The 23,896-nt window shown below is 36.2% G+C and overlaps 1 protein-coding gene across 5 annotated transcripts in view; it reads right to left on the bottom strand.

Annotated features, from left to right (window-relative positions):
* Positions 1 to 23,896, bottom strand: part of GBE1 (1,4-alpha-glucan branching enzyme 1) — a 182,777-nt gene that overhangs the window by 133,629 nt on the left and 25,252 nt on the right. For 4 of the 5 annotated variants that reach the window (XM_015298401.4, XM_040653426.2, XM_015298424.4 and 1 more), the window contains exons 2-3: positions 14,280 to 14,449; positions 9,878 to 9,993 (exon numbers count right to left, since the gene is read on the bottom strand). In XM_015298401.4, the coding sequence (XP_015153887.1) occupies positions 9,878 to 9,993; positions 14,280 to 14,449 (286 nt within the window). The remainder of the gene's footprint in view (positions 1 to 9,877; positions 9,994 to 14,279; positions 14,450 to 23,896) is intronic. The other variant, XM_015298431.4, reaches the window with a different exon arrangement.

The following is a 23,896-nucleotide window of genomic DNA, read 5'->3' as shown; positions in this document are numbered from 1 at the left end:
CAGAGCAAACTGAGGCAGCTTTACAGCTGGCAAATATTGCACATCCAACAGTTTCATGTTCATGGGCTCAAACTATTCCAAGGTTGGCTTTTCTCAATATTCTGGAATGCTTTTTCGATATTCTGAAGAATGCTTTTGGTAAGGCAATGCAAACTGCTGAGGAATACAGGACCAGAATGCAGGGTTTCTCTTCTCCCACAGTTATCATTAAAAGAGGATACAGAGAAAATTCAAATGCCTGGAGAGGAGAAAAAAAAAAAAAAAGAAGAAGAAGAAGAAAAAGAAAAAAAGGACAACAGCACTGTTAAGAGCTTTATTCTGGAATTCAACCTGATAAATTTCAAAGAGTCCAGACAAAGAAAGCAATGCCTTAACAGCCTCTTCTATAGAAGTCAAGGAACGAACAGGTAGACATTGCTTTTCTTCACTACTGCTGCACTGTTTCTGCTCCTGTATGTCCCTGGAGGGGACTGAGATGGGCACAAAGGCAGTAGGTTAGGGCGAATGACACAGGACAGCTGGTAACAACAGACAAGGAGAAGGCTGAGGTATTTCACTTTTTCGCTTCAGCCTTCCCTGATAACTGCTCACCACACAGCCCTCAAATATTTGGTTTGGTAGGAGGGAATTGGGGAAGCAACATGTCTTCCACTGTAAGTGAAGACCAGGTTTGTGACCACCTGAGGAACCTGAACATCCACAGGTCTATGGGTCCCAATGAGATGCATCCCAGAGTCCTAAGGGACTTGGCTGATGTGGTTGCCAAGCCCCTCCTGATGACATTTGAATAGTCATAGTAATCAGATTAAATCCCTGGTGACTGGAAAAAGATAACATCATATTCATTTTTTAAAAAGGGTAAAAAGATGACCCTGGGAACTATCAGCCTGCTTGTCTCACCTCTGTTCCAGGGAAGATCATGGGACAGATCCCCCTGGAAGCTATGCTAAGGCACACAGAAAGCAGGGAGGTGAGATGGGAGAGTCAGCATGGCTTCATTAAGGGCAAATCCTGCTTGATCAACCTAGTGGCCTTCTATGATGGTGTCACTGCATCAACGGACAAGGGAAGAGCCACTGATCATCTATCTGGGCTTCAGTAAAGCCTTTGACATGGTACCCCAAACATCCTTCTCTCCAAATGAGAAAGATAATGATGGGTGGATTGTAGGATGGATGAAGAACTGTCTGCAGGATCAAGTCCAGAGAGCGGTGGTCAATGTCTCCATGTTTGGATTGCTACTGGTGACAAGTGGTGTCCCCTAGGGGTCGGTTCTGGGGCTGATACTCTTTAACATCTTCATCAATGACAGCAACAGCGGGGTCGAGTGCATCCTCAGCAAGTTTGCTGATGACACCAAGCTGTGGGGTGCAGTCAACACCGCAGAGGGACAGGATGCCATCCAGAGAGCCCTAGACAGCCTTGAGCAGTGGGTCCAGGTGAACCTCATGAAGTTCAACAAGTCCAAGTGCAAGGTATTGTACCTGGGTCAAGGCAACTCCCATTTCCAATACAAACTGGGGGACGAAAGGATTGAGAGCAGCCCTGCCAAAAAAGACCTTAGGGCACCGGTAGATGGCAAGCTGGACACGAGCCAGCAATGTGCCCTTACAGCCCAGAAAGCCAACTGTATCCCGGGCTGCATCAAAAAAAGCATGACCAGCAGATCTAGGGAGGTGATCCTGCCCCTCTATTCTGTGCTGGTGAGGCCTCACCGCCTCACCTGGAGTACTGCATCCAGATGTGGAGTTCTCAGTATAAGAGAGACATGGACCAGTTGGAGTGTGTCCAGAGGAGGGCCACAAAAATGATCCATGGAATGGAACACCTCTCCTATGAGGACAGGCTGAGAGAGCTGACACTCTTCAGTCTGGAGAAGGATGTGAGGTGACCTGATAGTGGCCTTTCAATATCTAAAGGGGAGCTACAGGAAAGAAGGGCACAGACTCTTTAGCAGAGACTGGTTGCCCAGTTATGTGGTTGATGCCCCATCCCTTGAAACTTTCAAGGCAGGGCCCTGGGCAACCTGATCTAGCTGTGGATGTCCCACACATTGCACGAGAGTTGGACTAGAGGGCTTTCAGAGGTCCCTTCCAACTCTAAGGATTCTATGATTCTATTTTATTTGTTACAAAGCTAATTCAGTATAAACTCTGAAAAGAAGTTTCAGAAAAAAAATAAAAGTACTTTTCATCTGTCAGGTTGTTCTTCATAAATTGCAAGTCAGCTAAAATGGAAAGGAAAAGTAACGGAACACTCTAGTCATATTACTCCAGGTCTCCCCTTTTCAACTTAATATCAAATCAAAATTAGTCAAGACAAAGCTTCCTGCTTTAGAAAAATAAATAGGGATGTGCTAAGCAGTCAAGCCCTTATTTAAGATACTGAAAAACATGCTGCTTAGTTATTGGATACACTTGAATACTTCACAGATGAATTTATGTTTAACAGTAATTTTGTGAAGAAGTATCTGTGGTTCAGAAGTCATTGTGGGGGGAATTTTCTGTGCAGATTATTTGTCTAAAAATATATCAAACACACCAGACTCTAAACTTATTAGGGATACCCAGAATTTTCCACTTCATTCCTCTCATTGTTAAAAATTAAAATAAATAAAATCAAGATATGAAAGAAGGAAAAGCTTAACTCCAAAGTTAAGCCATGCTCAGATTTTCCAAAAGAGGGAGATATAACTCCATTTGTGAATTAAGCAAGTATTTATATTTCAATGAAGAACCTAAAAATGTGTTTAACTAGTTTACTATTAGGTATTTACAGTCAATTAGGCTACTTTATCAAAAAGAAAACACCACATATTTACCGTGCAGGACATCATTCAAGCTAGAATCTAGAATCCAGATTTTGAAAAACTCTTTCAAAGATAAGTTAATAAAAGGAAAACTGGAATCTCTAAAAATGTAATTCAAGTAATATTTTTTTCCCACTGAGACTTAACCAGAATCACGTTACCATAACAACAGTGATGAAGAATAAAAACTATAAAAAACTTTATACACAATATAAAAACATTCATATGTATTAAATAATTAAGAGGCTTGGGACAGCATGATTTGAAAAGCAATCATAGTTACAAAGCAGATTACACACAATAAGTGCAACTTATTAGAGTTGTTTCAAGCCATGTCAAGTAGAAAAGAAGCTACTGAAGTACATAATTGGCATACTAAAGCACTATGACATACCCTCTACTGTAAAGCATTTGCGCAAAGGATAACTGATGCATAATGAACCTCACAGCTGGGTAGCTGCGGCATAGCTGCTTACTTTTTGGTGATGAAGTGATGAAGAAACATCTTTAGATGAAGTAGCACAGTTTTCTGTGACATATTCACAGTGTTTTACAGATGATTGAGGTAGCTTTTGGCAATAGTCCTTTCACTGTCCGCCTTTCTTCCTGCTATTTCCCTCCACAACAACACAAGAGTCTTGATTATATTTGGTCACAGCCTCTTTGGTGGATAATAGGGAGGAAAAAAAAAAACAACAACAAAGCACCCACCCCACCATCCTGATGTGTTTTCTGCATTATGATGTCATCTTTCAGGGATAAGCTCTCCTGAATCTCTATACATTGTCAGATGCATTAATTTAGCTATTTTTTTCTATAACCTAAAAGAGAATACCATTAATATTTCATTATAATGTCTCAGAAAAAGTCTTCTTCCACCAATTCCTGTGTTGCCTACAGAGATTCCAAGACAGGACTTGGGCATCAACTGTATGGAATAGCCACATTAGAATACTGAAGTTTATTCTCCATTTCATCCTCTGTCTACAATTTTCTCTTAATATTATAGAGAAATACAGCTGAAAATCAGAATTTCTAAATTACCAGTAGTCACATCATAGTGCTAATAGCTTTAACCTATTAGTGCCTCTATTCTAAAAACAAATAAACAAAAAAAGAAAAAAGAAAAAACAAAACACACACACACACACACCAAAAAAAAAAAAAAAGGAAGAAAATATAGTCATATATATGTAGACTTAACTGGAACCTCAGGCTCCAAATTCTAATTTGAAGACTTTTTCCTTTTTAGGAAGCTTTGAATTCTTTCCCCTAAAAATATACATTTTGCTCTAAAGCATACCCATTATCAATTGAAACAATTCATCTTTTGAGTGGCTAAACTAAAAGGAAACAATTTTTTAAATGGCAAAACCTCCTACCAAGGAATTGTGCAGTCACCAAGTCACAGGAGAGCTCAGCCTGCCAAAATAACTGAACAAAAACATTCTGAAGTGCTGGGCTCAATCTGGGGGAAAAATCAACAAACAAACAGAAAAATCTAAGAATCTAAAAGGCTCTGAAGAGCAACAGTCCACCGTATCACGATGATTTATGGCTGCTACAACCTCTCGTATGTGCCCATGAGTAGTTGCACATTGCCTATTTGGATTTGATAAACAAAGTAGTAAGAGACAATTTTTGTCCCATTGAGAAAACAACTCTTCCTGCCAGTAAATTTAATCTGTAGTTAACTGAGCATTTGACAATAACTTGCTAACAATCATGCAATGAAACAAAAGGCAGTGCCACACGCTAAGGCTTTACTTCCCATTTAGCTCCACTGATGTACTGAATATACCTCATTATATAAATGATATTGAAATATCATTATAGAAATGGATATAGATATGCTACCCCAATCCTGTTCTCTGGAGTTCAAAATGCCAGTGACACTATGTCTGCTCCTTGCTGCACACAAATGATGAAGCATGATGCTTCAAGACTCATGTCAGTCACTGTTCAACTGAGCAGAGCTGGGGTTTTGCTCCTCACACTCACTGGAAGACATTAAATTTAAGTGACACTGCACTTAGCAGGCTATGAGCAAGAATATTTTCCCCACATACAGTTGAGGTGGAAGCAGGAAATACTAGATTTGTATGCGTGAGAAAGCAAGGAATGCTTCTTCAGAAAACTGCCTATGGAATTACCTCAGCTAGGGGTATCTGGGCTCCCTTTGTACATGTAGACTGTTGTCTGTCTACATATAATCCATTTACATCTTATGTTTAAAGGAAAAAGCCACCACATGCTTAACACTTTTATATCTAGCAACCTAGCCGCAAACCTGTTATCCCATTTATTCATGTTTACTATTCTTTCATGTTCACATTAAAAATGCTTTCACACTTTGACTGCAGCCTACTTGAAACACATGAGACTTGAACTTGAAACCTGTCTTATACTATGCTACTGGACTTCATGATCAGTAAGGTCAGCTGCAACATCACCTACTTCATTATTGGCAGTAATTACACTTGATGAATTTTAACAACAGTGGTTCCCTGACACTGATTAACCTACTTGCTCACCACATTTGATTCTTTTTCAAGGTTTCCGTGTTAAACACAGAGCATGCAGCTCTATGAGTTACTAGGTAGAGTGGTAAAAAATTGGAAATATGAAGTTTTGATAATATTCTTTCCAACCAATTTTCCTTTCCCCAGAATCTCATAGGTACAGAAATGTACTTTTAGGTACTTTAAACATGGTTAGTGCGTGTTAAAGCATTCTGATGTAAAGTAGTTCCGCCTTTGCATACATTAATGTTAAAAAGCATTATATATTTCAACTAGAAAACTATCCAAAAGCAGCAGAGGTGGACTTGTATTTTTGTACAAAATAAGAAATTATGACTTATTAGCCATGATGCCAACCTCAATTTTGTATTTTGGATATATTTTTTCTTACTGTAATCTATCTGCATGCAATTACATAAAAGCTATCTAAGAAAGCTACCCTACAAGAGGCAACCCTACAGGCTTGGGGAGGAGTGTCTGGAAAGCTGCCCAATGGAAAGGGACCTTGGTGTACTGATGGACAATTGGCTGAATATGAGCCAGCAGTGTGCCCAGGGAGCCAATGGCATCCTGGCTTGTATCAGAACCGGTGTGGTGAGCATGACTAGGGAAGTAATCCTGCCCCTGTACTCGGCAATGGTGAGGCCCCGCCTCAAGTACTGTGTTCAGTTTTGGGCACCTCAATACAAAAGTATGTAGAGGTGCTGGAGCAGGTCCAAAGAAGGACAACAAGGCTTGTGAAGGGTTTGGAGAATATGCCCTAAGAGGAGAGACTGAAAGAGCTGGGGCTGTTCAGTCCAGAGAAGAGTGGGCTGAGCTGAGACCTTACTGCTCTCTTCAAATCCCTGAAAGGTGCTTACAGTGAGAGCGGAGTTGGTCTCTTCTCACTGGTGACAGGATGAAGGGAAATGGCCTCAGGGGAGGTTTAGGTTGGATATCAGGAAACACTTCTTTACAGAAAGGGTTGTTAAGCACTGGAATAGGCTCCCCAGGGAGGTGATTGAGTCACCATCCCCAGATGTGTTTAAAAACCATTTCGATGTGGTGCTCAGGGACATGATTTAGCAGAGGGTTCTTAGAGTTAGGGTAGTATGGTTAGGTCATGGTTGGACTCGATGATCTTTAAGGTCTTTTCCAACCTGAGTGATTCTAAGATTCTATGATTTACAAATAACAAGCAAAAAGAATGAAGTGGAAAACAGATAAATTCCTGCACGTGCATTACAACACAAGACTTACTAAGGAAGCCTATCCACCTGAATTTTTCTAACAGCCTGTTTTCCCAAAGAAATTGGGAACACTGTCAATAAAAGAACAATTGAGTCATTTCTGATAATGGAAGTAGATAATAACACTCGCCCCCTCCTCATAACTACCCTCATCATTAAGAGATTTACTAAACAAACAAATCCCATTAGAATGAAGAGACAGAGGTACACAGAAGTTCAACTTATTGAAGCAGAGGTGACTTCTTTATTTGTTTTAAATCTGTGCTAGGCTTATGAGATCTGTCAGAAAATGAAAAGCACTCATATAACAAAAACAGCAACTGTAATTGTTCACCAAGTAACTCATTATAAGCTCCCTATATGGCCTTAGGAGGAGCTTTGGAAATACCTAGTGGTATTTTCACTAAATAACAAAAAAAAACAAAACAAAACAAACAAACAAACAAATAAAAAAAAACAAAAAAAGCTATTTTCAAAGAAAAAAGAAAGTGCCTGACTGCTATAAGCATCCATTCTTTCACACACACACACACACACACACACACACACACAAGTGTAAAAAACATGCAAAACTTTGTGGGGTTTTTTTTGTTGTTGTTCTTTTTGAACTCACCTTCTTTAATGTCTTTGTTTAGTTATGAGAAGGCTGCTTGAAGAGCTACAGTAGATAGTCTACTACTGTACACAGGAAAATGTTTGACCTCTGTTCCTCATTTATTTTCCTATAAAAAAAATTTTGTGACCTGATCTAAATTAGTGTCACCAGCTACACTCCATCCATTTCCATTCTGGTTCAGAAATGACTTATTTAAAAGAAATGACCTTGTCACAATTTCAGAACTTGGCATTCGCCTGTGTAGAACTGAAGATGAAAATAGTGTAGAGAGAAGTTAAAGATAAGGACCTTCTGGAGGAACGGTTTTCCTCCTAGCAGATTTCTCAAATCTCTATGTGAATGTCTGGAGTTGACTACTTGAATATTTAAGAATTAACATTGGCAAAAGTAACTTTAAAAACTTATGATGCCCTTATGCTTTTTACAGTAATGCAATATACATACACACCTTCAATATATATATATATTTGCCTAGTCTATTATACACAGACAACACTGCCTGTGTCTTTAAATATTACCTCTGCAATCTGCATAAAATCTGATATTCTTAGCTTCTACATGAATGAAGAACCACAAAAAAATGTTCTACTACACAAATTCTAGTGATCCCCAAAATAAACACATCCATGAATGGCTACAGTGTCTAATTAAGCCACTAATAAAAGAGTAGCAGTTTTGTGAATCTGTTACTGGAGTGATAGCAGATAGAAGGATCACCCATAATGTGAGGATAATGTACACTCTTACTGTATGGAATATTCCAACCTCACTTCAGGTTCTGTGACAGATAAGCCATCTCAGAACCACCTTGCTTTAACTGCAGAATTTTTTCACACTTTAGTTTATGATACACAAACACACAGAAAGGAAAGATTATGATGTGATAGATTCATAGGCACGAATAAAACAAAAATAATCATGAAATATTATCAGAAAAGTTACACAGGAGGTTGGAATGAATATTGTGTGGGTGAAGTCATCAGTTATAACTATGTATACTTTCATTTTAAGTGCAAGGATTTCAAAATTTGATTCACATCAGGATATATGCATTCAAAAGCTAATCAGACAGAATAACAACAGTTTACCTTCACAGACCCCTTTGGTAATTAAACATTTTGAGTGTCAGTGATAACTGCATACATCTTCATTTAGAGCAAATTGCACAAAAGCACAGTTAAAGACAAGGGGGAGGAGGAAAAAAAAAAAAAAGGAAATTAAACCACATTCTGCTCTGCCAGCCTTTTCAGAAAACTCAGAGCAACTACAGAACTACAGTGAATAACATTACTAATATCAAGAGTCATCCTGGGTAACCCAAATTCTGTATAGTAAACCAATTATGAGCAGTATTGTCTTTGTCTTACAGATGGCAAATGTAAAGAGAGTAAGTACTACACAGATTTGCAGTTCAAAAGTAGGAAATATGACCATGATTACACAAAGAGAAAGACACGACTCAATTTTCCAAGCATTCTTAGGAATACACACTATTTGCTAATAGTTATCAACATTTCTCATCATTCATACCTTTTATCTCTGTACTGAGCATAGAACATTCTACAGTAGGTAAGCACAATAACTTAGAAAATGCAACATAAATAAAAGGTAAATGTAGCAGCAATTAGAAAACATAACCTATTTATCTCTAAATTATAGAAAATGTCAGTAACCATTCTCTAGTGTGATAAATTATTGTTTAATCACCACATTTTAGTTGCAGAGAACAGTTTTCTCCCATGCTCTGCAAAATAAGATCAGCTTTCTCACACCCTTGAATGATTAATCCTAAATTTCAATTCATCCATATTTATTACTGAGACAATTTTCTATACCATAATAAACAGTGTTAAGCACACATATTGATCAAGCATTTCCGGTGCATTTTTACGTTTTTTTTTTTTGCTTTGGCAGATTCTGTTTCATTAAGATCAGATTGTTAATGGAAAAATCAAAGATTTTTTCAATGTGTTAGTTCTGTTGATGGGAAGACTGAGAATGCAGTATATATTATACAAGCACTCCCAGTTGATTAGTTTTCTTATATATGATTTCAGTATATTTCTTTCCTTAACTACTCATTACTGACCCCTGTTATCATCTGACATCTCTAGAACACAAGCTCAAATTGCAACAAGTCAAATTCTCAGAAGTATATCTCAGTGATGGAAATCAGTATTCACGTGTAAATAACCACATCCAGTGATAGCCGTTATGTATACAATGACACTAGGCATAAAAACTGTGGTATTTGACAGCTCAAAGAAACCTTCAGTTAATTTTTGAAAGACAGGACTTTATGCTCATGAAATACAACTGGTGATGAGCTTTCCCTCATTCTGTATTTAGCTCAAATTCCTTAAGCTAAGTCTACTGATCAATACTCCTAATTACTAAGTGTTAAGAGTTAAGTTTTAAGAGACTACATATACTACATACAAACAGAACACCTGAAAAGTTACGGTTAAAAGCACAACACTTCCCACCAGTGTACTAAGATTTGAATAAAGTACTAAGTAGTTGCACGAAATACGGACAAAGAAAACTAGACATTACTGTTTCACTATTTAGGGTCACTGCACAAGAAGATAAATTGATTCTGTTTCTTATAACAACTACAAGATATTTAGGATAAAACAAATAGAACAAAATGAGTAAGAAATGTCACAAGAATCGAAAAGATAAAGGTCAGAACTAGCACCTTTAGCTTTGATCCATGAGGCACAGGAGAAAAACCATCTTGTCCAGGTGGAATGAACAACTCCCATTTCCCATACTCCATTTTCTTATATGGATGAGAAAATGGATTCCAGCCATCTGTAATAAGAACATAGAATTAAGTGTATTTATCTTAAAATACGCTCAATTAAAATTCAAAGACATAACAGTATTTTCAATCTTTTTCAGAATACATTTCATTTTCACCAAATACAAATACTTTTAAATCAGCTACTACTGCACACTTCCTTTAGGAGAGGGGTTCAATATGATGTTCACTGGGAAACCATACTCCAATTCTACTTGTACAACTTCTGATTACAGGAAAAAAAAAAAAAAAAAAAAAAAAAAGATTATCTTGGACAAAATAAAAGTCATCTCCATAAACAATATGATTAAACCAACTCTGAATAGGGATATGCATACTTATAATTGCTTCTGTTTTGACTAACTGATATCCTTAATAACACAAAGTATATAAACTAGGAGAATGAGGAAGCAGCAGACAAACCTGGTAGCAATGGCCACAAAACCACTTAATACTAAATACTTTGTAACAGCTAAGAACTGTAGCCCGAAATGCTGAAATCCTGAAGAGGGTTTGTTTTTCATTAAAAAAGGCACAAAAACACAAAACACATTTACTGAACCAAGCTTTGATTCTATAATTCAAGATTCTTCATACTGTTTTGACTCTCTGAGTTCTGGAGAGGTGTGAGATTAGTCATTATGACATGCTTAACTGAATAAATGCCTGCCAAGAAAATTGTGTTTCTATAGGTGTTCAAGGTTAATTCTTATGAATGCAACTGAATATAAAGCTTCTGAACTGACACAGGCAACGTAACTATTTCTGAACTAGAAGAAAGGGCAAGCCCAGTTTCAAAATGACTTCTTATTTTTGCCTTGAAACTTGCCCACCTCATGCAGCCCACAGCAACAGAGGAATCTCAAGGTAACAAGAAACCAATCAAAACAAAAAACCGACCAGCAAGACAGAATTTCCTTCTTGGTGACCTATTTGTGTGATATTTCCTGCAGTAAAATAATAGGTGGTTTTCATCTCAAGTACAGAAGCACGAGCAGTCTTCTTCAAGCTCCTATGTACATTAATTACATACAAGATCTTAAGTACATACACTAACAGCTGATAAATGCTACATTCACATCCTCAGCTGTAGTTCTGTTATTTAAGCTAATATAAAACAATACTTCTACTAAACATGTTAGTGGGTTGAAAGTAATTAAAGAAAAACTAGACATGACAACAAAGCTTATTTCCCTGCTCCAGTGGCAGCAGCAACTTATACTATTTTGAAACTATTAGCTTACTTATTTGTCTACAGGTTTTGATTGCTTATTTTCAGGGAAAACCTAAGAAATAGATTTTTTTTTTTTTTACTTCTTAATATGTAGTAGTAGATGCCAAAGAATGAATTACTTGAATACTTATTAAAAAAAAAAAAAAAAAAAAAAAAGAGTAACACTTAATATCTGGCATGATTCAACATTTCACTACACAAAGCTCTGGAAATACTGGAATTAACTGAAATTCATGCTTTCTGTGTGCCATTCTCCCTTTTCCCAGAAGGTATAACACTAGAAGTAATCCCATAAAGAGAATCCCATTCCCTACAAACGTCACAGAAGGAGTTTAAAAAAAAAAAAAAAAAAGCCACACATATAATTTGAGCTAATATTCTTAACATCAAAGTTCTTATTGTCTGCACTATCAATTTTTATTTGTTTGCTATCGTTGAAAATAATTAACTTAAAAGGTTAAGTAGTGGAAATTAGTGTTTTGGTTGGCTTGTTTTTTTGTTTGTTTGTTTTGTTTTTTAATTTCTTTTTCCTTGTCTTTAATACCCAAGTAAGTAAACCATTATGAGAAAAGACCATTATCCATTTATCCACAGCAAAACTAAAAGCAAGTCATGAATTGTCTTGTTACGTATCATTTTATTTCAGTTTAAAACTGAGGAACTGCTATTTTAAGTTTGGTTTGCTTCCTTGTAACAGTTCAACCCTTCCTCCCCCCAGTAGTTCAATTACAGTTTCCTCTTTATAAACCTGAGCTTTTATTAAAAAATCTTATTAACAGAAAACCTGATATTCAATTTAAATACAATATGATCATAAATTTAGTTTGAGACTTTAACCTGTTTGAAAACTTGAAGAAAGGTTAAAGGGATTCGGTTTTAATTAAATGCACCTGTAGCAACCTGACTCTAAATCTTAGGGTTCTGCAACCCAATTTCTCATCGGAATATTATTAAAGCCAAATCATCTGAATTGAACGACAATCTTCCATTCCTCTAGGCTTTCTGAGTACATTATCTTCCCCTTTGGGAATGAATACTTTACTATGACTGATGATGAATATGATATATAGGACAAATGCATTTTTTTCCACATTAAAGTGAAGTTCTTTTTAGTCTTTTGACTTCTTACTGCCACATTTCATTAACATAGATACAACTATTCTAAGTCATAAGTCCTAAAATTCTGCTTCATGTGAAAATTCTGCTTCATTCAGGCAATGAAATAGGTATGCTTTTGTGAGTTTATTGTTGTTGCTTTGTTTTTTTAACTGTTTTTCTAGTACCAATACATGTACTTCCCTGCAAACTCCACTCCAAGCCAGTTTACAATTTATATCCTCATTTTAAAATCTTAGACATTAATTTCATTAAAAGTCTGTTTTCAAAATGACTAATCTTAGACTGCAATGTTTAATTTAGCCCATCACGTAGAAGAAGCCTAAGATGTAGCTGATGGTGTTAGACTGCAAGCAGGAAAGAGAAAAGGAGAATTGTGTATGTTTATAAAGTTTAGCTTTTAAAATTCCCTCATGCAGCTGCCTTACAGTCACTATTAACACTAATCTAGCAGGAGGTGAACTATAGTCATGAGTTGTTACTGAGTTTTAGAATCAAAAGATATGTCTGATTCCTGTATTAAAATTCACGTGCTATATCAACCTATTTTATCAATTTTATTCAAATTAAAAGACAAGGACTGTTTGAAGGAAAGCTACCCTGACATTCATTAGGTCAAATTGTATCAAATGGGACCACAGCTGAAAGTACAGTTACACAAACCTTTCTGTTCATCTTCTGCATTAAAGACTTTCCTAAAAGTAATCATTGCCTACATGCTTAGATTACCAGAGAGAACAGCAGACACAGACCCTTTAATCAAGTTCTTAAAGAAAGAGAAAAAAAAAAAACCAACAAAAAAACAGAATACAAAACCTGACAATTAAATTCGATTTAGGATGGATGTTTAGGATGGATGTCTGGGAACTAATGTACAGTTTAAATATTTAACCATTTCTTTTGCATATTCTGTTTGTAAGTGTATCTTAGGACTATTAAAAATAGTACTAAAACTAAGTACTATGAAATACTAAAAAAAAATAATCTCATATGAATCTGAAAAGTACTGTGAGGGTAATCTACTTAAATTTCTTTCTAACAGTGTGCGTTTTAGTACAAAAGCTTAACTACTGTACCACCAGATACTATAGCTAACAACAGTATAGGTAAAGAGTCTTACCATTTTAAAGTTACATAAGCACATCGAAAAAAAAAAAATAGGGAGTTGAATTAGCATTGCAGGATTTAAGAGCAAAAATGCACCTGACTTGCATTTAAGAGTTTGCATAACATGACCTAAGTGTAACTAGCCTTCTGACAAAAAGCAAATTTATAATTTTGTCTCAAGCTTTAAGTAAGTAAATCAATGTCTTCGCAGTTCTCAAATTAAGCAATACAGTTCCTCCACTGTGATCCTGCCACCTTCCTGTTCTGCCAACACCATTCCTTCTTCTTTCTCCAGAAGAGAATAGTACTTTTTCATGAGTATGTTCACTTAGGATTTTATATTACCGTTTTGAAGCAGTACTTGTTTCTACACTCTCATGATTAGTTAGAATCACAAACAGCCTTGGCTCTCGGACAACGCTGCTGTTAGATTAGTAGAGAAGATAAGTCAGGTTATTCCACTGTTATTTTCTCCTACACAATATTACAAAAGCCTAACTGTAGATCTTCAGGAAGGTTATCAGGTAGTTTAGGATTATTCAGCTAATGCTGCACTGTGATCAGGCTAGAGTCTTTAGAGAAGTCATCATCTTATGGATATAAAAATAGAAATACATAATTCTGATACATAATACTGAATTCAATAGAAGTGCACACATTCTTAGGTTATTCAAATATGGAAGAAAAGGTGATTAAGTTACTAAATGCTATTACACTATCAACACCTAACATGCATGTTTCTATCAGAATTAAATGTTTGCCACAGCACTGATCTTAAGTGAAAAGGACACTGTTCTAAAACACAGTGCAGGGGAAGGGAAATAGTCCTAAAATACTTACTGAAATCACCTGTGAGAAACACCGCTTCTGCACCTGGTGCCCACTCTTTGCAATATACTCCACCATCCACAAATTGATTAACTCCAAAAGATTTGTAACTTTTTGAAAATTTATTAAGACCTCCTTCATTGTCGTCAATGCTCTTCAAGCGTTTATAAAACAGAGCATACCTTTCAAAAAAAAAAAAAAAAAAAGAGAGAGAGAGAGAAAAGAAAAAAAAGAAAATTGTTAGAATATCTGAGATATTGCTCTTTACAGAAATAGAAAATAAATAATCAAACCACAATTTTTTATGGTTGCAATCCAGTGAAAAGTTGCAATTTCCACTTATGTTTTCTCTACTTCAGATGAAGTCCTTGCACTTTAAGTCTAAATCTACAACTCCTGATTGGCAGTCCAAAAATCCTGGTATTACAACACAACAGGAAAAATTCACACTCTGAACAGCCTGACACTTTTTCATCTATCTTATTAATACTGAACAAGGGCATCACAGGGAAAATTGCATAGGCCTGGTACATTGTTATAGTAGGCATCTTGCAGGGGTACGGGATGTACGGGACAGGCCTCTCCCTAAGCATAGGGAGACAGTGCTATCGTGCTGACCTTGATGCAGAGAAAACAGGAGAAGAAGAAAGATGAGAAAAGAATGTGGAAATGGCCAAATAAGGCACAACGTTATCTGGTGTGAACCAATCAGGGTGGGACATGACAGCACGGTTATGTAGGTAAAAATATATATAAGCTGTATTTGGTAGTGAATAAACGCCATTTTGCTGCTCATCATATTGGTGTGCGTCTGCAGTCATTTGGCCCTGATCAGGCTATTGGTCAGTGAGCACAGAGGCCTAACACGGGTGGCTAACATCACTGTTGCAGAAAGCAACAGTACATCTATCACAACCAATTTTAATAGACAAACTGAACACTGAAAAATCTGCAATACAGCATATAGCAAGCTTGGCACTGCTTAACCAATTTCTCTAGAAAGACTATCAGCAAAATTATGTAGTCCTCTGCCACTGGAGCTAGTTGGAGAGAAGTATATACATTTATTTACACACGCGCACACACACTCAAACTTTATTGAAGTAATTATTTTACATTGTCCTCTACTTATTCCTGCTGGGGCTAGAAATGCAATAAGCCTTTAATGTAAAAAATTGATATTAACAGCTTGCAGTTTTCCTGTCAGACCTTCCCAGCAATTCAGAGAAACACAATAGGCAGATGCTACACAAAGAAAAAGGTTAGTAGTTCACACTTTGGGAAGCAAATCTATGTGAAGAGGGATGGCTAAAAAACTTTAATTTTAATTGAGAATTAATTGAGAATTTTATTAATACTACCTGTAAGGTTATTTTATTTGCAATTTAGAAATGTAATGGTGTTCTTCATAATTGGAAAGGAGGCTTCTGAAATGTATAAAAACTAGAAAGAATCAAAGCGAAACCAACTTGTCTGCCTCATTACACTTACTGTATTTTGAAAAAGGAAAAATAAACAGTAAAAAAGCTAACAACATTATAGTATTACACTTCATTGGTTTAGAAGAGAAAAGAAAAGAGTTCCTCCACCTGTGACATTAGGATTGGTACACTACTCTCAGGTTTGTTTTAACATTTTGTTTCAGAATTGGCCTTCATTAGTTCAAAGTAGGGAATCAAAATGTCAATTTGCTGGTTAAACAGGATAACATATTAATTTTGAGTACTATGACCACTTTCAAGGTTAATCTCCCAGCAGGTCTGTATTACAAAGACTGATTTTCACATTTAAAAACAGCAAGATTCAAAAAATGCCTCAGGATTCACTACAGAAAAAATATTTACAACATGTTGCCCATCTACCTGCACCATTCCTTTAAATTTACTCATTAGTCTAATCCTCAGAAACACATTACAAACAACTACTCTGGTAATCAATTTCATTTACAGTGCTTAAGGGAGAATATTTTGTCAGATTTTCAAATATACGTGTATAACCTACATAGACACACCCAGCTGACTGAATTAAATTTTAATCAATTGCAATCATAGAAAGATTTATGTAAATACATAAAATGAAAGTTAAATACAGAAACAGAACAAGCGACTAAAACAGCCTCAAAAGTTCACCATATGGCATTTGGTAACAGAAACATTGTTCCCTACTGAAAGTTTCTATTTGAAAAGTAAATGTATTCTGATTTGTTTAGCTCAGGGAAAGAGCGTAGCTTTTTTGTTGTTTTATTTTAAGCTACTCTTTAAAATACAGTAATTATACAAGAGCATAGTGCTTGTGACAGAGCAAGTTCATTCAGACACAACTGCTGTGCCATCATTATAGAAATTATGAAAATTGAAACAACTAGTGCCCTCTGTGTTTGTTTCACATGATAGTCTAGAAAGCATTCTGTTTTAATTCTGTCAGTGACCTCCTGAAGCGATCAAATATAGGACTATGGGTTTTTTGAAGTCCATGAAAAAGCCACAGGCTTCTAAAATGGATCAATTACTTGTGCTGTGAACTATTCTGAAAAACTCATCTCAGGAGACAGAATGCATCTGGCCACAAAACAAAGTTATCTTCCCTTGAAGGTCCTGTAAATGAGAACAGAAGTGTATTTCTCTATCTACTTTAAAGGAGAGGATTCATTTAAGAGCGTTCTTATAATCCAGGTGTAGCAACCTTAAGGTTTTGCTTTCATAGAATCTTCTTTTATTTCTACATCACTGAAACATTTTCATCTTTCAGACTAAAAGCCCAGAATCACACAAAGAAAATGACAGGAAAACCTTTTTGTTTGAGCCATTCCAAAGGCTGATATGTTCATACATGGCACATAAGTGTTAAAAGAGGTCGATATCTGTCTGACCATCACATTTAGCAATCCCTTCTGAACACTATACGTTACCATAGGCAAATATGCACACAGATTTATGTGACATATACAGACTACAACCAGACTGTGAACAGGGAACAATCTGAAGGTGAGAGAATCTTACAAAATTCTGGATGTGTGGCAGGAATTGCCAGCAGCATTCAAAGCTAGAAGCCAGGATTAGAAGCCAAGTTCTGCATTCCCACCTCTTAAGCCTTCATGCCTTCACAAGCAACTGCAAAGTCTCTTCAGATTTTTCTACTTTCTTATATTGAAGTTGACACTGAAGAGATATACCTAAGAATGGCTTTAACATTGTGATACTTTGAAAAGTACTATTTTTACCTTTGTGACAAAGATAAAAAACAAATTAAGAGAAAAGAAAAAAAAGAAAAAAGAAAAAAGAAAAAGAACAGTTACAAGAAGATCCACATATTTTCAAGACTCTGGTCAGACGTAAGTGGAAGAAGACATATGCTAGCTCCCTTCCTACAGGGACAGGGATGACAGAGCACACCAAGTACAGCTGACCAGGACCTGCTGTGGTGCACTTCTTGCTCCAGGAATTCTTATGAAAAAGCAAGCTCATGCGCTATGATGGGATCACAGGATCACACCAAAGGCTTTTTCAATTCAAATCCAATGTCCTTTCAACTCACCTCCATTAACAGACCAATGAGTTTTAAGCCAAAATACCAAAAATTCCATGCTTTTCTCCAGACTTGAAACAAAGATTCAGTCTTGGCATTACAACACATACATCCAACATGAAATACTACATTTGGTAACAGACTAGCACTTTTGCACCAGCACTCTTGCTTCTCTCCTCTGGTATTTCACAGTGAAGTATGAGTAATCATAAATGTAATTTCGAACAGTGTCACAAAAGTCTTCTTTGTTGTTGTTATATTCATGGTTTCTAACACACTGTTGCTTTGATTCCTATGCCTTATATGCAGACTTGTTTGGAACATACAATGGGAATATAAGAGTTGGCACAGAAGTAGGATTAAAACCTGAAAATATGACATTCATGATGGCTATCCAGAAAGTAGGTGCCTTGCCAGTAACAACTTCATAGAGAGTCAAGATGAGTGAAAATTGTAAAGATGGTATTGTCAGGCCATTCTAAAGAGTTTTATTTCATGAAAGCAGCTATCACTTCAAAAGACTCAAATATTTTGCCTTTCAACTACTTGTAGAACTAAACTTATGTATGTAGATGTTAGAGAACAGGGTGTCTTGAAGCCTTTTAGTTCAATGCAAAGCTAGACAGCTCTTCCTCAAAGAAATAATGTTCTAGTTTTTTGGTAACCATGATACCTCAATTCCTATCATCACTGACTTAGGTCAACTAGCTAATTCTGTTAAAAATGAGAGAAAGACATTTAAATTAGTAATTTCAATTATGGCAAAATAAATAAATAAAATTTAAGCTTCCTCCTTCCCAAACTGCCTCAGTGAAATATGACTTTTGGCAAAATCTTGAAGAAGTTTGATGGCAAGTCATAATAATGAATTATGCCTCCACATAAAGCCCTCAGACCTCTAATTTTTAAAACAATTGGAGGTATCTACTCCTCCCTAGCTACCTTGTATTATAAAATTTTAAACCTTTGTATTTACACTGAATTTCTCAGGCCTCATAGGAATCTAAATAGAAACTAATATAACCAAAGAGGTCTTGGCAGCATACATAATATCCTCATTTAATCACCATAGTGCTGCACTCTAACATGGCTGCATAATTTCAGAACATTTTTATGCCCACTCTTGCACCTTTTTAGGAAGTCATAATTATTGCAGTTTATAGAGCAGTCAATCAGCCTATTTTAAGACCTGTAGTGTCAACACTAACATTAATCATTTTCATCCCTCTTCTGCTTATCACGTTCACATTTCAGTAGCTATTCATTTTCTAGATTTTTTTTTTTGTCCACATTAGTTTTTGTGCCATAATTTATTTCCACAATATTGGCCCAGTATTAGTGCAAATTTATTCAAAACATGAAAGCAAATAGGAGAGGCTTTGATGATGATATCTGGCATCCATATGAAAAGCACAATTCTGCAGACACCAATGGGAAAAGGATATGAAAGAGAACACCCAGTAAGGTATTCTTTGTAACCAAATCCCCTAATTTTCCAACAAGTAAAAACATTTACAAGAATGCCAGTGTTAAAAATAAAGGTACAGCCAAAAGGAAAGAAAATAACACTCTCAGCTACTTCAGTCTGTTATATTTCTTTCCATTTCTTCTAATGTAGGTATTGGAAGGACTGAAAGATAGAAGTAAAAAGGGTAGAATGTTTGGGAGATAATATAACAAATATATATTTGTTGTTGTTGTTCATTCTTTTGTTTTTGTCCTCTCCTTTAAACAATAAACCTTAAGAGAAAAAACAAACAAGTTTGTTTTGATGTTTTGAGATATCATTTATTCTTTTATCCTGTTCATAAACTTAGTCCTGAAACCTCTTAGAGGAATGCTAGGTCTTATTTCCAAGCTTCCAACAAACAAGAAAGTCCAAACTCTCATTGTACCACACTTTCACCAGCGTAAAACCATTTACAGATGACCACCCTGTAGGATAAGGAATAAAACTCATCATTCTTAAAAGTTTATTTTTACATTAAATAATGTATTATTTAAATAAAGACACTTCAAAAATTGGCAAACCAGGAATTGAAGAAAAGTTGATTTTAGCTCTGATAGACTACTACAGTGAGAACAACAGAAAGGATTAACCGCTGGTTTTGATTGATATATAAAGGAAGGCTCAGGAGCTGCAGTTCCCTTCTGTTATCACAGACAGCCCATCTTTAAGATATCGATGTCCAAAATTTTGCAATGCTGTCATCTACTAGCAGTGACAGGTATCACTTAAGTGCCCACACTGAATATTTATACAGCAACGTCTTCTTAAAAGAAAAAAAAACTAAAACACATCTTGACAGTCATGTAAGAAGAGGAACTTCATATCCGAAGATGTGATGCTAACACTTGGGTCACAAAATGCTATACAAAAGCAGCTCTACATTCTCACTATGTGTTCCTGGAAAGCCAGAGTGGAATTAAACACTTTCCAAGTAGTTGAAAGAAGAACATGCAGGAATATTAAACAGGACAATCACAAAACAATCACCACTAATAATGTCCATCTTTATTCCTTCTATACCCCCTACCATTTCACAGAAGAAAAAAAAAAAAAGGAATAAAAAGATGAAAATGGAAGTCAGAAGTATAAACTTAACATCTCTAAATATTTCAAAATGAAGAACATGGCTATTCACAGATTACTTTTTCCAATATTGCTGCTATTAATTTGTAGATGTAGTTACACACACTTTCAACAACAGTGAAGTCCATGCAGTTAGTTGCTGCTATGATTACTGAGTCCCCACATCTCGATTTCTCGTTTACTCAGTAGTTTGTTATTCTTTAACACTGTCCTCATTCAGCTTCCTATAACGGAATAGCCTGAAAGAAGACTGAAGAAAGACAGATAAAGTTCTTCCCAAAGGAGATTTCTGCAGTTCAACAACTAAGCACACCATGACTAGCAGTGTGTGGCAAAAACAAATTCTTTTTTGTTTCTTCAGTAAGTATGGTCGCTGGTGAAAGGATATCAAAACAAAAGCATCTGATTTGATTCTCTTCTTCACCTCCCTCCACTCACCTTTTTTTCATCTAATCATAGTATAAGACTCATAGGATGGTGGAATGGTTTGGGTTGGAAGAGACCTTTAAGATCACCTAGTTCCAACCCCTTGCTATAGGCAGGGTCACCTCCCTCTAGACCAGGTTGCTCAAAGTCCCATTCAGCCTGGCCTTGGATGCTTCCAGGGAGAGGACAATCATAACTTCACTGGGCAACCTGTTTCAGTGTCTCACCACCCTCACAGTAAAGAATTTCTTCCTAACATCTAGTCCAAATCTATCCTCTTCTAGTTTAAAACCATTTCTCCTCATCCTGTTGCTACACGCACTTATAAAAAGTCCCTTCCCAGCTTTCCTGTGTGCCCCCTTCATATACTGGAAGGTCACTGTCAGGTCACCTCACAGCCTTCTCTTCTCTTGGCTGAAGAACTCCAGCTCTCTCAGCCTGTCCTCAAAGGAGAGGTGCTCCAGCCCTCTGCTCATCTTCATGGCTCTCCTCTGGATCTGATCCAACAGCTCAGTGCCCCTGTGTTGGGGGCTCCAGAACTGGATGCAGTACTCTAGGTGGGGTCTCACAAGAGCAGAATCACCTCCCTTCACCTGCTGGTCACACTTCTCTTGATGTAACCCAGGATACACTTGGCTTTCTGAGCTGCAAGCACACACTGACAGCTCACGTTCATCAACCACCATTTCCAAATCCTTCTCCTCAGGGCTGCTCTCAAGCAGGTAAGTACTGCCATTTCAGAACAACAACAACAACAAAAATTAACTGCACTGTAACCTAGATCAACTTTATAGTTTTAGGTGACTGACTTGCACTACCTAAATAGAAAGATTTGGTTAACTCATTTAAATGTTAAGTGCATTTACATGCACGTTTATATGCATGTACATTAACTTTACATGCATGTTTGAACAGCATGTAACCCTTGAAGTGTCCAAAGAATTCCAAGCCGGTATGCTTTAAAATTAGAAGATACCAATGGGTGATGTTTACAGAGACACAGAAAAGGTCTGTTATTTCATTTTGCTTTTCTAAGGGTTAAAAGCAAAGACACTATGTTTCTGAAATCATGATCACTGTCTGTGGGTAGCTAACTCAGAATTTCCCAGAGACTCTATCTATAATTATTAAAATTCTTCATTATACAAGTACTTTGCCTCTTTATCTCAAAAAAAAAAAAAAGCAATGTAACATCCATTTTCAGCTAAAAATGAAAGATTTCACAGATTGTCCAATGATAATCAGTTTATATTAGGTGTTCATGCAAGTAATTTGGATATAGAGGTATTCCAATAGGAAACTTACACAGTTAAATCATTTCTGTTACTATTCCTATCACTAAGGGAGTGCTCAAAATTCAAGATACGGCTCCTCTTTTCAAAAAGAAAAAAAAATTCAAAAGCAGCTTTTCTAATTTTTTCTCTACTCTGCCAATAATGAATGCCAACATGAACACAAGTAAATGCACTAATTTGAGTGTCTTTGCTACATCAATCCAGCTAGAATGAGACTGTAATACTGGAAGCTACAAAAGAAATGAAAATAAAAAAAAAGTTAAAGAAGGAGAAAAAAAATCCACAACACCTTAAATTCAGCAGTCAAAGTTCTCAGGCATCTTCCATAGTGAGTAAACAGATACAAAATCCCAACCCGCCTTGGATGTCCCATTACTTCACTATGAAGACATAGCACAGCTTTGTCTCAAACTAAATGCAGTATCTTAAAAATTAACAATTGGGATAATTAATGAGTAATCACTTGTTCTTTTAAAACTTATTCATACAAGACAAAATATCTAATGAAGCATAAGCTTTTTTTTTTTTTCCAAAGTATAATGCAGTGATTTGCAACACTATACAACAACACTATACAGTCTATTTTATGAGCACAACAAACTGTAAAAATCATCAGAAAATAAAGAGCAACTCTAGAGGTTTTCTTGACATCTTATCAGCAGCTGCTGTTTCTCACAAATGTGAAGACTAATAAACTAGAAGTTTAATAAAGACAAATTTCAGCAGTATTTTAGCAAGAATATTATTTGCTGACTTATGTTCCGGCACAATGCTTTCTGCACAATAACAAGGCCTAGAAGCAAGCCTCTTTCCTACTTCACACATTAGGTTAATTTAGTAACTTCACCAGAATTTGACAGCTGTAACATCTTGCCATCAGTCTCATAACAAACATATATATTGCTTGATTCAGAACCAAACGCAAGAGTGATTACAAAATGTATCAAATTCAAACTTAATGCAATTGTTTAGTAATAATTCCTCCTTTGAATTATCTAAACCAATCCACTTCTTCTTAGAACACCCTTCACCACAATATTTAGAGGTTACCTTAACCACATCTGATATGTGTTGATCTCACCCCCTTCAGTTCTATTAGAAACACGTGAATGCACCTCATAGAATAGGTGTAGAAAGCCACTAATGTTTAGAAGGAGCAAGTGGAATTTCTGCGCCTTCCTCCCCCCTCCCCCCCACATGGGAAGTCTAGAGAACTAGTTAAAGATATCAATATGAGTGAGAGAGAAAAGCATGCAAACACTTTAGCATGCTTTTAATGATTTTACCTCTTTAGAGATAAAAATTATACAATTTTTGTTTGTTTGTTTAAAAACCTGAAGGACACCCCCAGAAGACAGCCTCCTCCAAGATTCTAACCAGCATTACATCTTTTTGGGACAAAAAGGCTATGTATATTCTGCATATGCCAAAGCGCACAAACCAGCTTCCCCATCATGAACGCACAGTCTGAAGAAACACTATTTTGCAATTACTATCTGAAAGATCCATTTTGTGACTTCACATGCAAATGAAAAAGTATAAATTTACCAGTAGTGTTCTTTATTTTGTTTTACACATCTAAATAGTTGTCAGCTAAATACTTTTGTTATCAGATTTCTTCATTTCATAGTCATTGTCTCACTATCTCTCTGCAAAGTAATCTTAATTATGCATAAATTATGCTCTAAAAAAACCCTTAACTGTAAAGCTTTGGATGCCATCTTAACAGAGAAGCAAAATAACTTGAGGTAGTGCTTTTTAAATTAACATAACTAGAGAGAAACTCCATA

The sequence above is a fragment of the Gallus gallus genome, chromosome 1 (assembly GCF_016699485.2).
Source record: "Gallus gallus isolate bGalGal1 chromosome 1, bGalGal1.mat.broiler.GRCg7b, whole genome shotgun sequence".
Taxonomy (NCBI): domain Eukaryota; kingdom Metazoa; phylum Chordata; class Aves; order Galliformes; family Phasianidae; genus Gallus; species Gallus gallus.
This window is presented reverse-complemented; position numbering and strand designations above follow the sequence as displayed.